At 38.1% G+C, this 18,358-nt stretch overlaps 1 protein-coding gene across 1 annotated transcript in view; it reads right to left on the bottom strand.

Annotated features, from left to right (window-relative positions):
• LOC127572770 (E3 ubiquitin-protein ligase UHRF1-like) overlaps positions 1-18,358 on the bottom strand; it is a 103,299-nt gene that overhangs the window by 9,476 nt on the left and 75,465 nt on the right. The window contains exons 5-9 of the mRNA XM_052020380.1: positions 8,884-8,993; positions 8,589-8,775; positions 5,098-5,221; positions 4,874-4,981; positions 3,172-3,276 (exon numbers count right to left, since the gene is read on the bottom strand). Coding sequence (XP_051876340.1) covers positions 3,172-3,276; positions 4,874-4,981; positions 5,098-5,221; positions 8,589-8,775; positions 8,884-8,993 — 634 coding nt within the window. The remainder of the gene's footprint in view (positions 1-3,171; positions 3,277-4,873; positions 4,982-5,097; positions 5,222-8,588; positions 8,776-8,883; positions 8,994-18,358) is intronic.

The raw sequence follows: 18,358 nt of genomic DNA, 5'->3' as shown, positions 1-18,358 counted from the left end.
GTTAGTTATGCAACAAATGACAAGTCCTCAAGCTGGTGTCAAATTTAGATTGGCTGTGGACAGGAGGATTTTAATTTTATAAAGGAGCAGGCCACACATCTGAAGACTTTGCAAGCCAGCATCTTAATAATATCATCTATTTAACATAAACATTTATTGTAAAAGGAAGATCCAAATGATAAAACAAAACAAGAAGGACATAAATAGAGCTACAGGCCCCAATATGTCAAGCCGTTCCACACTGTAATGTGCGTAATTGTCTTCCTTCCTTGACCACTTGTGGTGCAAAAATTATTGTATGAGGACCATTTCATCACATGCCCTAATGCATAATTCCTTTTTAAGAACTGACAATGTTGTGTTTATATTTGTTTCCACTCTATCCTCTTTAATACAATGACTAATTATGACTTTAAGGGCTATAATTTTCAAATGTGTACTGATGATTAATATAATTAATTTCCCAGCTGTATCACTTTAAAATGTTACATCTCTACTTATGCCAAACACTTACCTTGATGAATCACTGCCTCAAGAATACAAGGTGCAGGTTCAAACAGGCAGTAAATATATACAACTTCTTTATTTTCACAGTTAGAAAAGTAGAATTCTGCTCTGGAGTATGAGGACTGTGCCAGTTTTAATTCCCAGTCAGTGCGATCTTGCTCAGATAAAGAAACATGATGATTTCCTCAGGACTCCTAACTAAGTATAATTTATGTTTAATTTACTTTTTTTTCTTGTGAGTGCTGCTTATATGATGCCATGTGCCTGTGATGCTGCTGCAAGTTTTTCCGTTGCATCTGTGCATACAGGTACTTGTGCACATGACAATAAACTAGACTTTTTTTTAAGGAGGTAGGGGTAGGGCAGGGGTGGAATAAATTCAGCTAACGATCACTCTTCATCACTCCACATCACTGTTTAGCTTGGTAAGAAAGGTTCACTAATTGGAGCCAAGAACTGTAGATGCTGGAAATCCTAAACAAAACCATAAGATATTGGGATAACTCACTAAGTCAGGCTGCATCCATGGAGAGAGAAACAGAGTCAATGTTTTTGTTCCGTGACCCTTCATCACAACTGCTGCCTGACCTGCCAAGCTCCTTTCTGTGTTTGTTTATGGAAGGCTGACATTCATTTGTGGGCACTCTTCTGGTTGGATAATTCTCTCCAACTCTGTTTCTCTTCCACAGATGCTGCCTCACCTGTCAAGTGTTTCCAGCATTTTCTATTTCTGTTTCAAAGTTCTGGAAGTAGCTGGAGAATTTAAATTCAAGTAATTAGACAAAAAAAAAATCAGCTTTTCTTTTTAAGTTTCAGTAAGAGTAGCCATGAAGCTACTTGATTGTCACAAAAACCCGACTGTTAAACTAATATCAATCAATCTGGCCATATGCGACTCCAGATCAACAAATGTGGTCAACTCTTAAATGCCTCCTCAGTCCTGGGGCAATAAGGAATGGACTTGAAACATTCATGTCCCATGAATGGGCAAACTGATTACATGGTGCATCAGTGTCTCTCATACTGAAGATTCACTGGCTATCCCTTAGCCTTTTATTTATTTTTGAAATAAAAGCTCAGTGGAAAAGCCAACCTTGCATAGTTGGTTGGTTTATTATTGTCACGTGTTTGCATGCCATTCAGACAGATCATTCCAAACATAAGTAAATTAGAGTAGGACAAGGAAACAGAATGCAGTTTATAAAAGTAAAAATGCAGCACATGCTAGGAATCTAAAACAAATGAAAAATGCTGATAATACATAGCAGCATCTTGAGTGAGAAACAGTTAACCTTTCAGGTTGATAATCTTTCATCAGATTTAGAAAATTAGGGATCAAGGAATGAATTAAGGCAGCAAGGAGAAAAGGAAATCTGTGATCAGATACAAGATAGGAGTGATTAAGTAACAAAGGAGATAATGATGTGAGATAGTAATGGTACAAGTAAAGAAAGTAATGTCCAGAGGTATAAATGGGAACAACAGGAACCTTGTATGAAATTTCTGAATTCAATTTTGAGTCTGGAAGGCTGTTAAGTAACATGGCCATTGACCTGTAATCCAAAGATGATCAGCTGTACCTCACGTTTGTGCTGAACTTCAAAGGAATTGTGTATAAACCAAGTTCAGAAATTTCAGAATGGGAGAGGGTAGACCACTGAAATAGCAGGGGAGCTAATGCTCAGGATCATGTGTGTGGATAGATGTTCCATATAAACGTCACCTAAACATCATTTGTTCTCCCCAATGCAGAGGTGCCACTGTGAGTAGCATGTGCATTATGCTAATCCCAAATCAGTCCAAGTAAACTGACTCACAGGTAATGTGTGCTTAGGTCTCTTGATGAGGGGAAAACAGGAGGTCAAATTACAGGCAAGGCATCTCCTGAATTCATCATTGAAAGTGAGGATATGATGGTGAGGAATATACCATAGTTTCACAGAGGCAATTGTACCTTTGGGACACTGAGAGAAGAGTGGAAGGTACATTTCAGGATGGCATCATACTGGAGGCACTGAAGATGAATTGCTGAACGTGGAGATTGGTGAAGTAAAATGCGAAGACAAGGGGAAGGGGCAAGGAAATGAAAGGGATGTGGCCATAGGCTCAGTCTACAAGAGTGGAAGAAAATTCTCAACCAAGGAAAAAGGAAGCGATGATATGAAAGGTAACATCAACAAAACACGTGATGGAATCAGAAAATGGAACCCTCCTCTGCACTGAGAAGACCAGGTACAAATGAGTTGACTGGTTTGCAGAACACCTTTGTTTACACTGCAAAGTGAGGCCAAGCTTCCAGATGCCCGCTCACAGCTTTCTGCACTATTCCAATCAAGCTGGACAAACAGTATCTTGTCTTTCAGTTAGTGTATTACAGCCCAGCTCCAAAATGATGTTACTTCCATTTCCATTATCCATGGACCTGCCTTTCATTTCCCAACTTATTCCTGTTCCTTTTGTTAATTATTTTCTTCAGCTTTCTATCCTACCATACACCTTCAATTCTGGGGCAATTTAAAACTTGTTTAATCTCTAATTTTACAGTTCATCGACCAGAAACATTAACTCCGTTTCTCCTTCCAGAGATGCTGCCTGACATCCTGAGTATTCCCAACATTTTCTGTTTTCATTACTGTGTGGAGGTTGCCAGTTTAAACTACATACCACTTCGTCCTCAAAGCCTCCAGCGAGCACCAGAGAGTAGGCTCCATCGTTGCTCCGTCCGTGAATCCCTCCGACATGTGGCCTGTGAACACCTGCTTCACTCACCTTGCAGCAATAAAGCATCCAAATTGAAACAGGTAGTATTCAAATTACTCAAAGACAGATGATCAATAATTATACTGAATTCATCATTTGTCATTAACAAAATTAAACGCAGAACAGACATCTTCCGGATCTGTTATGCTATTCAAAACAAGGTTGCTCAAGGTTATGAGTTTTACTTCATTTTTAAGAATAATCTGATTAGTTAACTGTTTGTTCTTCAATATTCATGAATCAGTCCACATGCATGTCCATACACTTGAATCAATAATCAACTTATACATAAAGGAGATGAAAAAAAAATCAGAAAAATTTTGTTGTGATTGAGTCGCTTACAACAAAATAGGCTAAACGTGAGCAGGAGTTGTGGAACAGTTAAAATAACCCATAACCTCTCATCCACTGGCCTGTTTCCATGCTGGATGATTCTGTGACTAGATTTAAATACCTCAAACCACCAGACAACACGTGCACAAGCAATCCATTTATGATGAGAAGTATCACAGATGCATAATATTAGAATTAAGGTTATTTAAAACAGTTTTGTACAAATGGTATTAATCATAACTAGCTACATTACATATGGGATCCCCACACCATGTAGCATTGCAGCTGAGACAAGGAATGGAGTTAAAGGCAACTGCCTGATCCCAAAATTAACAAGTATCTACTCAAAGCAAACAATAAGCAGACAGTTGAAGAACTGTTCACCTGGCAATGCTTCAGTGCTGAGATATTGTTCAGGAGCCACCCCAATAAAGCCAAACCTCCAGCACACAAAGTCACAATTACTGCTTTAAAATGATTATAAAGGTGGAAGGCAATTAGGGATGCTCTGAGATAGGAAGTCAATCGAAGGAAACCACAACTGCCAAGGGATTTGGAATTTTCTTTCCAGTTCATTTATTTTTGATGTAGAAAATATATAACACCTTTAAAGTGCTGCATGTAACTTTAAAATTTTCCAAGTTCATACAATGAAATACAGCAGATATTTTATTTAATACTTGCAGATAGTGAAAAGATGTTACTGTTACTCAACAGCCACCTCTGAGCTCTCTCTCTCTCTTACTTTGACATTTTCAGCATTATTCTGTCCCTATGATTACTAGGGAATCATCATCTTCTGATTTAGCAGAATTTCCTCCAGGATCTGAAACTCCCTCCTTTTACAATCACAGTAAGGAAATGTTAATTTAAATTTCTCCTACACTGCAAGAAACAAAAATGAATTGGCACATGTGAAAGGAGAATGTCAAGAACCCTTTAATATAAAATCATTAAGAAATTCTTTACACCCATCAGTGACCGGGGAAAATTAGAGGGCTATCCGACAATATCTGGGTTCCAACTGTTGCATAACTGTTCCATGAAATGCTATCCAACAAACACAATGAAACACAGTATTCGTGCCAATATCCACTATCACTTTTAATAATTCAACTTTTCTATGTGCTGCAACTTTATATATTCAAAGCCAAAGTAACATTATATTGCACCTTAATTTAAAGCACCTTTCTAGATTCATGAAGTTCATGGCTAAATAAAAAAATCACCAAAATATGCTGAGAAATGGAAGAAGTTAAAGAATGGTACACACCTGAACTCTGAACTTCCACATTGTGCCAACAGGAGTTCCAGGTATGGGACCATAATGGTTAGAAGGAACTATTGTGCATTCCTTCGTGCGACCAACACAGGCCATGCCCTAAGGAAGTGCGATAGATTACAGGAAGTAAATTGATAATCCAACTGGTGTCTTTAAACAAGCACTCAAATAAATGTACATGCATGCAATGGAAATGGACAAGCAGCTATGCCCACCTTGCCCCAGTCTCTCTGACTTGCAGTGCTGGCAGAGGGCATCTTGGCCTTCTTTTTACTTTCTTTCAGTTTTTCTCCTGCTCGCACAACTTCACTCGTATCATTTTTACAGGAGGGGCAATACCTGCAGATATACCATAGTCAAATAAAGAATGACATGACTGATATAGACCATAATGAAAGACCAAAGTTTCACGTCACTTTCCAAAACCTAAATCATGAAGCATGACATAAGATAACAACAGTACAGAAAAACAAAGACAGTAATCCAAGTTATTTTGTTAAGATGACTGACATCAAATCCCAAAAACAATTATATTTACTATGCATAAAATCTTCATGGTTCACAAGACATACTGCAATTAATAGTGTATCAGTTTAATCAAGTTTTTGAGCCATTTAAAATTGTTTTATCAAATTAAATTTTGTCAACCCACACAACTCAATGGTGAAGCAACCTATTGTAGGATATTTGCTAATGCTACATTTGGAACTTATCACCAATTGTTGCTTAAGAACTGAAGAAACTAGTTCTCTCTGTAATTTTGCACAGACCTACCCAACTGCAGATGGGCTAAATGATCCTGACTTCCACAGTAGTAGTAGCAGGTTAGAACTCCATGGTGCAAAATGCTACTTCATCTGGATTGGTAGGTTGGCACTACAAACCAAACAGCCTAAATCGTTATCAAACACATTATAAACTCTGATCCTACAAACAATTTTATTAGGAAGCAACTGAAAGCAGCTAATCATCTCTCTGTAAACTAGATATTGTTCTTTGTGCATGTAATCTTAGTTTACTGAATTGGCTGTATTTTCATTCCAAAACTAATTGCTCATCCCAACGCCAATAGGTGATTCAGAATTTTGACAGAGTAATATTTAGCCTGGTCTGTCCCCTTAAGGCCACACAATGAAATAAAGGCACACCTTCTGAGGGTTATTTTGTGCAGTTCAGGTCACCTACCTACAGGAAAAATATCAATAAGCTTGAAAGAGTGCAGAGAAAGTTTACAAGAATGTTGCCAGGACTTGAGGACCTGAGTTATAGGAAAAGGTTGAATATTCCCTGGAGTGCAGGAGAATGAGAGGAGATCTTATAGAGGTATACAAAATTGTGAGGGGTATAGATGGGGTGAATGCTTGCAGGCTTTTTCCCCAAGGTTGGGTGAGACTATGTCGTAGGTTTAAGGTGAAAGGTGAAATATATAAGGGGAATATGAGGGGTAACTTCTTCATTCTGAGGGTGATGCGAGTGTGGAACGCTGCCAGCAGAAGTGGTAGATGCTGGTTCAATTGTAACATTTGAGAGGTTTGGATAGGTACATGGATGGGAGGGGTTTGGAGGGATATGGTCCAGGTGCAGGTTGATGGGACTATGCAGAAGATCAAGTGGCAGGGACTAGATGGGCTGGAGGGCCTGTTTCTGTGCTGTGGTACTCTATGACTCTATTTGTAGATTTGTAAGTGGAGCAGGTTAGTCAAACACAACTGCAAATAACCTGCTTCTTGTGCTTTTTTAAAATAAAAAGGTTTATTGCACATTGCTGTGAGAGACACAAAGATGATGCTAAACATATGCACCAGGTGAGTCAGCATCTGAGGCATGACAATGGTGAAGGAAAATGCTATCTTAGATCTGGTCCTGTGCAATGAGCCAGATAAAATTAACAATCATGTAGTTAGGAATCCTCTTGGAAAGAGTGATCATAGTATGATTGACTTTCTCATACAAATGAAGGGTGCAATAGTTCAATCTAAAACCAGCATATTATGCCTGAACAAGGGAGACTACAGCGAGATGAGGGAGGAATTGGCTAGCGTAGACTGAAAACACAGGCTATACGGTGGGACAGCTGAGGAACAGTAGAAGACTTTCAAAGAGATTTTTCATGGTGTTCAACAACAGTATACTCCAGTTAAAAGCAAGGACAGTAAGGGTGGGGAGAGCCAGCCTTGGATAACTAAGGAAATAAAAGGCGGCGTCAAACTAAAAGCTCATGCATACGAAGTCACCAAGAGTAGTGGGAAACTGGATGATTGGGAAAATTTTAAAAAGCAACAAAGAACCACTAAGCAAGCAATAAGGAAAAGGAAGATAGATTATGAAAGTAAACTAGCACAAAATACAAAAACAGATTGTAAAAGTTTTTATAATTATACAAAGCAGAAAAGGGTGGCTAAAGTGAATGTAGGTCCCTGGAAGATGAGAAGGGGGAATTAACACTGGGTAATGTAGAAACAGCCGAGGCCGTGAACGACTATTTTGTGTCAGTCTTCACAGTGAAGGACACGTCTAACATGCCAAGGAGAGATGTTATGGATGAGATGGGAGGTGAGGACCTCGATACAATCACTGTCACTGAAGAGGTAGTGATGAGCAAACCAGTGGGCCTAAAGGTAGACATGTCCCCTGGTCCTGATGGGATGCATCCCAGGGTACTGAAAGAAATGGCAGATGTTATAGTGGAGGCGTTTGTGATAATTTACCAAAATTCTCTGGATTCTGGGCAGGTCCCAGCAGATTGGAAGGCAGCGAATGTCACTCCACTGTTTAATAAAGGATGTAGGTAAAAGGCAGGTAACTATAGGCCTGTTAGCTTAACATCTGTAGTTGGGAAAACACCTGAAGCTATCGTTAAGGAAGAAATAGCAAGACATCTGGATAGAAATGGTTCCATCAGGCAGACTCAGCATGGATTGAGGAAGGGCAGGTCCTGTGTGACAAACTGACTGGAGTTCTTTGAGGATATAATGAGCGCAGTGGATAGAGGGGAACAGGTGAATGTCGTATACTTGGATTTCCATAAGGTGTTCGATAAGGTGCTGCTTAAAAGACTTATCCATAAGATAAAGATGCATGAGTTGGGGATAATGTATTAGCATGCATCAGCAATAATTCTTTCTACTTTCAGTTCGTTGCATCTCAATTCACCTTGAAAGCCCTCTTAATCGATATTGAATGATGTTCATAGTGCTAATTCAGTAAGAATTCACTGATTCTCTTTCAGTACAGAAAATGGTTAAAGCTGACGTTTTGGAAGTGCAGGCCATCCCCTGGAAACAAACTGGTTCCGTTTTTACAGATGTCTAAGTTGGAAAATACACAAAAATCACTCTATATGGTAACCATACCTCCACAGTATTGAAATGAATGCTATCAAAAGCACACAAGACTGATAAGAAAGAACAATTACTAAATGTGGAGAGAGAGGGGAAACTAGTTCTGCTGTTTGTAGGAACAAACGTATGTCAGACATTCACTATTATGGGAGCTCATTTGCATCTACTCATGTTTATAAGTTAGGTGTTTGTAACCCAGATACGGCCTGTATTTATAACTTAGTACTTACTTTCAGGTGGTGGTTTTAATTAAATTCACAGTCCAAGACTTAAATTAATTATCTCTGAAAAGGTATAAAGATTCTTCTGCTCTTTCCCTTGCCCCACCAACCAACCAAAATGATATTCATCAAGACAAAATTTACCAGTCTTCGTCTTCTGGTATCTGGCTGAGGGGTGGGTTTAAGCAGTACGTGTGATATGCCATGTTACACTCGTCACACAACAGCTGCATATCTGGATCCTGCTTCCCACCACATAATCGACAGGCACAGAATCTGCATTCTTTCTCAGGATCTGCCTTACAGTATTTACATTCAGGACCACTCTTCCCTAGAGAAATAGTAAAGGGAAAAAATCAAAACAATTGCTTGAATTAAACATTGTCCACAGAGTAAATCAACAGTTTATGTAAGTCCTTGCATATAAACAGCTTCATACTTTTAAACTGGCCATCGGCTAGTGTAATTGGCTCAGCTCCAGGTTCTTCAATCTTGTATACTTCATCCAAAAATGCTACTTTGCAATCACCTATTACATCTAATGGGCCGCTGTAAAAGATAAAAAGTGCAAAGGTTTACTTGCAGATTTAAACAATTTAATCGACATTTAGAACAGCTAATTCTGACATTGCTACTAACTGCATTAACCAATGCAGACACTGTTTAACCAGAATCCAGTAGATATGTGTGTGCAATGCCAGCCCAGTGCAGCCAAATAAGGTTATTCATAATCAAAGTTATTCTTTGAAGAAAAGAGATCCTCCGTGCAAAGTAATATCAAGGATAAGTGCAGCAAATAGTCCTGGTGGTCATGTGGTAGATTTCCAAGTGTGCAAATGGTGAATAATAGTTCAATCTCTTAATACTAAAAACAATTTGAAAAATGGAAGAATAACATACTCTATCTTTTTTTTAACAATTATGGTTTGTTTTGCACAGCTAACAAGTTTGAAAATTTTGTTATGATGAGTAATAATCTTTATTACAAATTTTAATTTCCATGCTTCACTACAAATTGACTGTTGATAACATTTAAAATCACAACCAAGGCGCAATTTTCAAACACTATTATTGCCTCCATATGGCTGTGTGTGCCTTTCCTTTTCTTGCTGAGCTGTAACATACTTTTCCATTGCTGGGGATGTTGCCACAAACAAATTTTGTGCTGCGAAAAACTTCAAAGATAATCTGAAACACTTGTTTATTATGGGAATAAAACGTACTATTTGTAACCTCTTAAATTCTGCCTTAAGAAAATAAACATGTAGTAATTTAAAAATATTTACATTAAAATTCATAATTAGTTGCACATACCTTAAAGACAAATTACTCAGGCAATTTTAACACAAATCATAATGGCCCAAACTTTCCCCAAAAACTTTCCTGAGAATTTTCCAATAATTTACAATTTTTAAAAAATTGAATCTAATAACTTTTGAACATTTTAAAATTTAAAAAAAAATCTAGTTTTTGCTCATTCATGAGTATCAGTGACACTGAAAAACATTCAAACTAAGAGCTGGTGCAGCTAAGGAGTGTACTTTTCTCAGCTGTCAAAGCATTTCTGGGAACAGGGCTCCCTTAAGTTCTGCCACATGAAGTCATATATCCCAGCACAAAGCCTTTTCAAGCAGGTCAAACCTGACCAATGGACGAAGTTGCTGTTGAGACATCTGCACCAGTCTGGACCAGGTGGGTGATGAAAATGGGCCACTCCCAGGAAATTCCAACCCAACTAATTTCTTTAGTGAACCAAGTTCATGATGGTATTAAATTTCTGTGTACTCACTGCAAATATCAGGTTTTGGAGAAGCTTATCTGACCTAAATAGGAGATAGTGCTCTTAGTAACTGGATCCCAAATAGCAACAGATGTGGCAATCCCATGCACAATGGGATGTTAACATGTGACAGCCAGGTCAAGACCTATTCATGGAATGCTGAAAAGATGCAGACCACGACTCTGCTCTCCAGCCTGTGATGGTCTTTAATTCGCTGAGTGTTAACATTCAGGAACAATTGAAAAAAATGAATGAATTGTTTTGGAAAAAGTAATCAAATTCAATGAATTGGAAAAATGAAAATTAACTAACCCATCACCCATACAACCATTTCCCTCCAATGAAGTGATGAATTCACTGTTCCTGTACCAGGTTTAACCTGGTATGAGTCCAACTACAGATTTCCCAGGAAACTGATGGGGAACTGCAACAGGCTTACAGTCTGCCACTGAACTCCATGAGGAACTGCCTAATATTTATGCCAGCATTTTAGGTGCTATCTGCCGACAACTGCTATCAAATTCCAGCTCAAGATAAAAGGACTGTTCTGAACCACATTCTGCTTGTATGCTTAAGTGCATCAATATACACTGACAATGACAAATGGTTATAATTGAATGGGATTAGACTTGTAATGAAGAGTGTAACATCCAGAAGCCTGTTACAAGCAAACAGTACCACTATAAATAAAGTAACTGAGCATAATTGTCTTCTCCACTCTGTCGATTTTTCAGCCCTGGAAACAACTCCGCTAACAAAAACATCTCCTGATATTTGATTTGGTGTTTTGATTAAACGTGCGCTAAAATTATATTTGTACTGAGGTTTTAGAATGAGTCTCTGAAGGATAGCGCTACTCTCCAGAGCAATTAACATATTCTGTTAATCGGATAGGTTACAAAACAGAATCTATCAATTGGAAGTGCTCTGGCAGTACTGTAACAGAATCATGCACATTAATAATGGTGACTGATACAAGATCAAAAAGCTATTAATTTACAAATACAGCATTTATATCTGTCAATATTATGCTCTCACAAGAAGTTATTTAAAAGCAGACATAAACTAAGTGTAAATATTATCCAATTTACTATTATCTCCTAATTGCTGATGTGGCACATCATCCTACATTAAATGTTAACTTACTCAATAACTAATCACAGTTTACTGCCCTAAAGTACGAAGATCTCACCTATTTCATTGTGAAATACATCCCTGCATTGAAACCTTTTGGGCATCCTCGCTCTCTCAGCAGCTGCCCCTACCAAAAACCAGTACAGTCAAACTCACCAACTGAGAAAACACTTTAGACTGTGGCTGTTAACTACAGTCTTGGTGACAAGCTGACTCCCAACCCTTCCCATTCCCTTTTAATCCAAGGAAGCTTTCAAGAAAGATGTGGATTTAGAACGAGAAAATAGCAGAGGCTCTTTGCAACAATTTTGGATATAGAAACACTGTAGTTTGCCAATATGACTCCTCTGTTCAACAAGATTAATGGATAACCAAACTACAAACGTAAAGGTGGGCCAAGCAAATGGAGCCTTAAAAATGGGATGAGATTATTATTCAGCCAGTAAGATGACTTATTCAGGACAGCTTAACATGGATCTGCAAGACTAAAGCTACAACAATTAAATTTAGTAGATATCCTTAACACATGAATCTAGTGCATTCATTGCCTCCTTCATTTAAATGGGCAAACGTGTGAAGTTCTGTGCAGTTGTGTCATCCAAGGCATCGAGTTAATAACTAGCATCTGCCACCATATTTAGTTAACTCAACTGTCAGAGTCCAATGATGTTCTGCACTAAATTTCAACAGGTTTTTGGAAAGATGCAATAAAAGGCTTGTTAATAAAGTATGGCACAAAACGGATTGCCAGTGTATGCAATACTCTACCAAAAATAGTCATGTATGCAGATCTAAAATAATCAGTCCTAAAAATTTATTCATGAAGAGTGAGAGGATAAGTAATGCTCGAGAAATGTATTAAACCAATAGATCTAGGACATCCAGAACAGAAACAATGGGTCAAAAGGCCTTTTGTGTGAGCTATCAAACTGCATAATTGTACAAAGCCCTGGATATTGGTTTAACTTTTCACAATAGCAAATTATGTTGTTCAATACTTAAATTATTGTGGGTTTTTCTTTATGCTTTCTGGACAGAACTGAACAATCACTTCAGCCCTGAAGTACTTAATGAGTGAGATTACAATGTATTACAATCCAAACTAGAACTGTAACAGATATCCTGTGGGCCTGCCAACATCAACAAAACTATTATTTAACATTTATTTATGTTTCTCTTAGTACAACACTTCAACACCTTATTACTTTCCATTTTCATCTGAAACTTGTATTTGGTTACAATTCCGCAGATGCTCCTCAAAACCTCACCTAAATAATGGCCGTCCCTGCCTGGATTTTTTTGTTATAAGCAGATGCCACAGCTGAATTACAGTACACTAATCCACCTAATGTTATTCAGTGTCTGTAAGGAGTTTGTATGTTCTCCCCGTGCCTGCGTGGGTTTCCTCCGGGTGCTCTGGTTTCCTCCCACATTCCAAAGATGTACGGGTTAGGAAATTGTGGGCATGCTATGTTGGCACCGGAAGAGTAGTGACACTTGAGGGCTGCCCCCAGAATACTCTTAAGCAAAAGATGCATTTCACTGTGTGTTTCGACGTACATGTAACTAATAAAGGTACCTCATCGTATCTACTGTGTAACTGAGCTGGTTATTTCCCCTCTCCCTGGTCCAGACCACCGAGACCAGCATTCTCAAATACTGCAGCAGCTAATGTCAGCTAACTCAATCCAGACCACTAATTTAAACTGGAGCCCTCTTAGCCACAGACAGCTTGCATCCTTATGCTGAATAATTCCATTCAGAACAGGCAGCAAGTCTTAGGAATGTTTTTGTCAACAGCATTAATCTTAGAAAGCTATCACTGTAAAAAAAAAGCACAGGATATGGCTGTAACACAAAACACACCTAAATACACAAATCTCCTGTATTAATCCCATTTGGTACCTCACAAATTAGGTACATATTAGACTCCAACAAATTTTGGGAGGATAGCCAACATAGATGAAAATCAAAACACTGCAGATGCTGGAAGTCTGAAATAAAAAGAGAAAATGCTTGAAACACTCAGGTCAGGCAGCATCTGTGGAAACAAACAGTTTATGTTTCAGATCCCAAAATGTTTGTCTTTCCTCGGATGCCTCCTGACCTGCTGAGCGTTTCCAGCATTTTTTTTTAACCACTGTAGATAGTTAACCATTGCAGACAGTTGATCAGAGATAAGTAAAATACACACAAGCACACCCAAACAATGCATCCAAGTCTGCCCATTTATAATGGCAACAATTAACCAGCAGTAGTACCATGCACAGCATCATGATATAGAAATCCAGCAGCTGATGCCTTCAACTGAAAATTGTCACACTCTCCAGCAAAAGAGAGACCACACAAAACTTAACAAAAAAAAGACAATTAGGCATTTTCCAGCTATCTGACTCAACAGGTTCTTGAAATATTTCAGGCATGGCATCTGATAAAGAAAACTTTAAAAATAAAAGGATAATTAAGGCTTAGTGATCTGGAAATGCCAACTCTCTCAACACTGAATGCCACCTCAATTGCAGAGTATTTACAGCAGTTTCTGTTTCTATACTGGAAGTATTTGACTCAGAATGAACTTGAAACAGATCCAGATCTAAACTGGTTTAGAAGGACAGTGCAACAATTTGCAGTCCTTTCTCTCTCATTTTGAGGAACTCCACCTGCAAGCATGATCCCAATTTAATCTGTAAAATGGATCCCAGTTATTTGTTCTTAATGCTGTTGCACAATTGATCAACAAGCTCCAATATTCGAACTAAAATCATTTGCGCATAGCAGAACATTCAGTTTGTGAAAGCAAATACCAAATAAGTAATTCAAGTTATTAACTAAATTAATCCTTTCGCATGAACTAGAATACAAGGGATTTAGTAACAAATTGATAGGTAAAGAATTAATTGAATGATTAGAAGCAGTATTTACCCTCTTAAGTTTTTGAGAAAACTGAAGAGATTTAATTTTATATTTCAATCCAAAAATGCTCTGAAAGACATGGAATGGAAAATAGCTTTCAATAACTTCTCTAATTCTCCATTCAATGTCTTCTCAATATGGAAGCCAAATTAGATACCAAAGACTGAAAAGGTAGTTCACTCTTCTGGGAGGTTAGAATGCCACTACCACAACAAGTACATGGACTTCAAACTCAATAAATCAGCCTGGTAGAGTATCACAGATTTGTGCTTACTATAGTAACCGCCACAAGTCAAGCTCACATTGCAACAGTCATGGAGAAATTGCTGTCAACGAAACCATCTGGAACTTTGAAATTCTTGCTTCCCACAAAACCAGACATTAATTTCCATGGATATTTCAACCTAAAGTTGGCTGCGGCCAAACTAGAATCATAGTGATTATTAAAATCCCAATGGTGAAATGGAAAAAGCTCATGTTACAAAGATATTTATGCCGGAGAAGCAGCCATTCAATCCAACAAGCCTATGCCAGTGTTCACTCTCCCCAACCTCCTCCTACTTCTCTTCATCCATCTTTTCACAGCTTATAGGGTATAACCAAGATTATGTACTAGTTAAATCCAGCTTAAATGCTTTTAGTTCTTGTCTCAGTAAGTTAACCAAAATGCTTTAGGGCTGCTTTTATTTTGAAATGTGTTCTCTGAATGGTGGCTACCTTTTGTGATCTGTGCTTCTGTACCCAAGGTCCCTCTACCTTACTGAGCCACTTGTTTTCCCAAAAACTCCATCTCCTTCTTTCTCTACCAAAATGTATGACCTCATACTTGAGTTTCATGTTCACTTGCCAATTATTGCACACATTTTGCAAGTTCATTGATGTTTTCCCATATTTTGTTGCAATCATTCTCTGTATTAATTGATCCACACTTGGCAACAAATACAGATTTTGTTATGTACTTCCAATTTACGTCCACTTCATTCTGCTGCTTCTTCAAAGATCTTGGTATTCATCAAACATGACCATCCTTTATTTAATTCATGTCTTCAGTTTCCAGACCATTTGCTTTGGTAAAGATTCCATTACCATTCCTACCATCAACTTTAAGCTAACCAGCCTATAGTTCTCTGGACAAAAACAGAAAATGTTGGAAAGAGTCAGGAGGTCAAGCAACTTCTGTGAGAGAAACAGAGTCAATGTTTCAGGGCAATGCTCCTTCATAAGAATGGATAGTGAGAAGACAAGCATGTTACAAATTGCAGAGAGGAAGAGATGGAGAGAAGGGGGAGTATCTGTGCTCGGGTGCAGACTTCAAAAAAAACTAAAACTGAAAGGTACAAGTATATCTGTGGAGAGAAAAGGCTGGTTACCTGAACTTACTATATTCAATACTAAGTTATAAGGGTTATAACGTGCACAAATCAGAAGATGAAGTGCTGCTCTTCGAGTTCTTCGAGTTTTATGTTTAGACCGGAAACAGGACAGTCAGAATGGGAGTGGGACAGAGAATTAAAGTGACGGGCAACTGGAAGGTCAGCCAATCTGCATTTGGCTTATCCAACGTAGGAGACCACATCATGACCACCAAATCTAATATACTCAAATGGAAATAGTGCAAGTCAATTGCTCTTCACATGGAAGGGCTGCTTCAGGGTCTGGATTACACAAAGGGAAGAGGTAAAAAGGTAGATGTTGCATCCACAATTATAGCTTCCTAGACTTGTTTAATTGCTCTATTTTAAAAAAAACAATAGTCCTATGCCACTTTTTATTACATATTCTGCTTGATTAGTTTATCAACTTTTTGTAAGTTTTAAAAAGTTATATCCTTTTGGATCCTTTCACAGTTGCAGTAACAATGAAAGCTCTAAGTGGATGTGGGAAATGTTCTTAAGTTCTTCTTTCCTTTAATACACAAGAAGTCACACACATCATGGGTAGACAGCCACCAAAACAACTGCAGAAGAGAAAAAGATTGACTGCTATAGTGCAAAAGGGAAGTTTACACAAAGGCGGCAGCTGAAAAGCATGTACAGTGAAGAGAGAGAACCCCAATCATCTAGGGCTAGAATTTCTCAAGGGACAGTGTTCTTGGGCATTTTAGACAAAGAGCTTGAAATGAATGATGTGAATTTTTAAATATTATAATTGCTACTAGTTTTTACAGAATTAGGGATCTTGTGGATAGAGACGCACTTTAATACTTATTATAGCTGGGTGTCATGTTGTAATTAGATTTCTCTTTCAACAAAATATACACCGGACTATTAATTTTAACTGCAAAGATATGATAATGTGAAATCCAAGGCTTATCCTGTCTCAACATCTACCCTGCCAATTATTCTCAGAATCACACATTTTAATAAAATCAACTAAACTCAAGTGAATATAAAACCACACTACCTAACCTCTGTGTCAAAATACCTTTTCCTCTGGGAATCAGTCTTTTAACACTATGCTGTACTGCTTCAAAAGACTGGTGTATCATTTTTGTTAAGAAAATACAGAAACCATTACTCCAGGTGAGATCTCACCAAAGCTCTACACCAATATAAACTTGATTTTTGTGCTTCATCTCTCGAGGAATAAAAGGATAATGTTACTTTGCCTTCCTTCATTTAAGGACAAGCAACAGCATTTAATACTTTCTTCCCATTTAAGTATTTGGTTAAGCTTTTTGTGCCCCCAACCAAAAGTAATATTCTCAAGTTTTCCACATCAACCATTTTATTTCCTGCTCACTTAACCTACTGTATCTCCTTGCATATTCATTATATATTCTTCACTGCTATATTTCCATTGTTGTCAAAAATGAATGAATCGCACACTCTCCTTTCAGCTGAACCAATCATGTATATTGCAACTAGTCTAGGTCCTAACCCAACAATTTACGGGACACCACCAGTAACAGACCATCAATATGAAAATAACTGTGTATATCCATACTCTTTGTCCTTTAACCAATCTTTATCCATGCAATATGTCAGCAAATCCCAAGAGATTTTATTTTACACAGTAGCCTTCTATATGGTGCCTTATCTATCAAACAACAGTTGAAAATCCAGACACAGTACATCCATTGATTCCCCTCACTTACTTATCCTACTAACTGTAACCCACACTAAATTTGTCAAACACCATTTCCCAATCTTCAAATAATATTGATTCTGTCCAACCATATTGGAATTTTCTAAATGTCATAACATACTTAATATTGGCTTCTAGCATTTTCCTGACAACCACTGTCAAGCTAACAAACAAGAGATGTAGTACCCTGTAGCACCATCTCATGGTAGTACTTTTGCAAGCACAGAGGTCAGAGTATTTTGCCAAGATGGAGGGCAATCACATTGCTGTCTTTTAAGTACTTCAAAAACACTACATTGAAACTCATTAAGAGCCCACAGAAAGTGACAAGGCATTCTTTAGAAGAACAAGCTACAGACAACAGTCTAACACAGAATGGCTTCAGAAAGTGGTCTGAGCATGTTATATCGTCTTCCAAGTGTGGTTTTGCTTGGGACACAGTCTTGCCATTGAGAAATGTTAAATGGAAAGTGGGTGTATAGCAAGGCTTGAAAGGGGCAGATTTTGAGTTCATATGCTTGAATGGAGTGCCAGCAACTCTGGATGTGTGATTACATAACCTACTGAGACACAGCAGACACAAAAGCCTGAAAGCACGTACCACCAGGCTCAAGGACAGCTTCTAGCCCACTGTTAAGACTTTTGAATGATTTCCTTTTACTATAAGATGGACTCTTGACCTCACAATCTTCCTCGTTATGGCCTTGCCCCTTATTGTCAGCCTGCACTGTACTTTCTCTGTAACTGTAAGACTTTATTCTGCATTCTGTTATTGTTTTCCCTTGTACTGTCTCAATGCACTGTTGTTATGAAATTATCTGTACGGACCGCATGCAAAACAAAGTTTTTCACTTTACCAATTTACCAGACATAAAGCCAAGGGACCAGAAACACCAGAATTGTTTTTTCTTCCATTAGATCACCATACTGCTGACTTGCATGTTAAAGGATGGAGCAGATAAAGCCAGCTCAGCAGCTGTAATTTCAGGCAGGCCAACTT

Source organism: Pristis pectinata, chromosome 7, assembly GCF_009764475.1.
Source record: "Pristis pectinata isolate sPriPec2 chromosome 7, sPriPec2.1.pri, whole genome shotgun sequence".
In the NCBI taxonomy this organism is placed as follows: domain Eukaryota; kingdom Metazoa; phylum Chordata; class Chondrichthyes; order Rhinopristiformes; family Pristidae; genus Pristis; species Pristis pectinata.
Note: the sequence above shows the minus strand (reverse complement) of the source record. Positions and strands in the feature narration are given on the sequence as shown.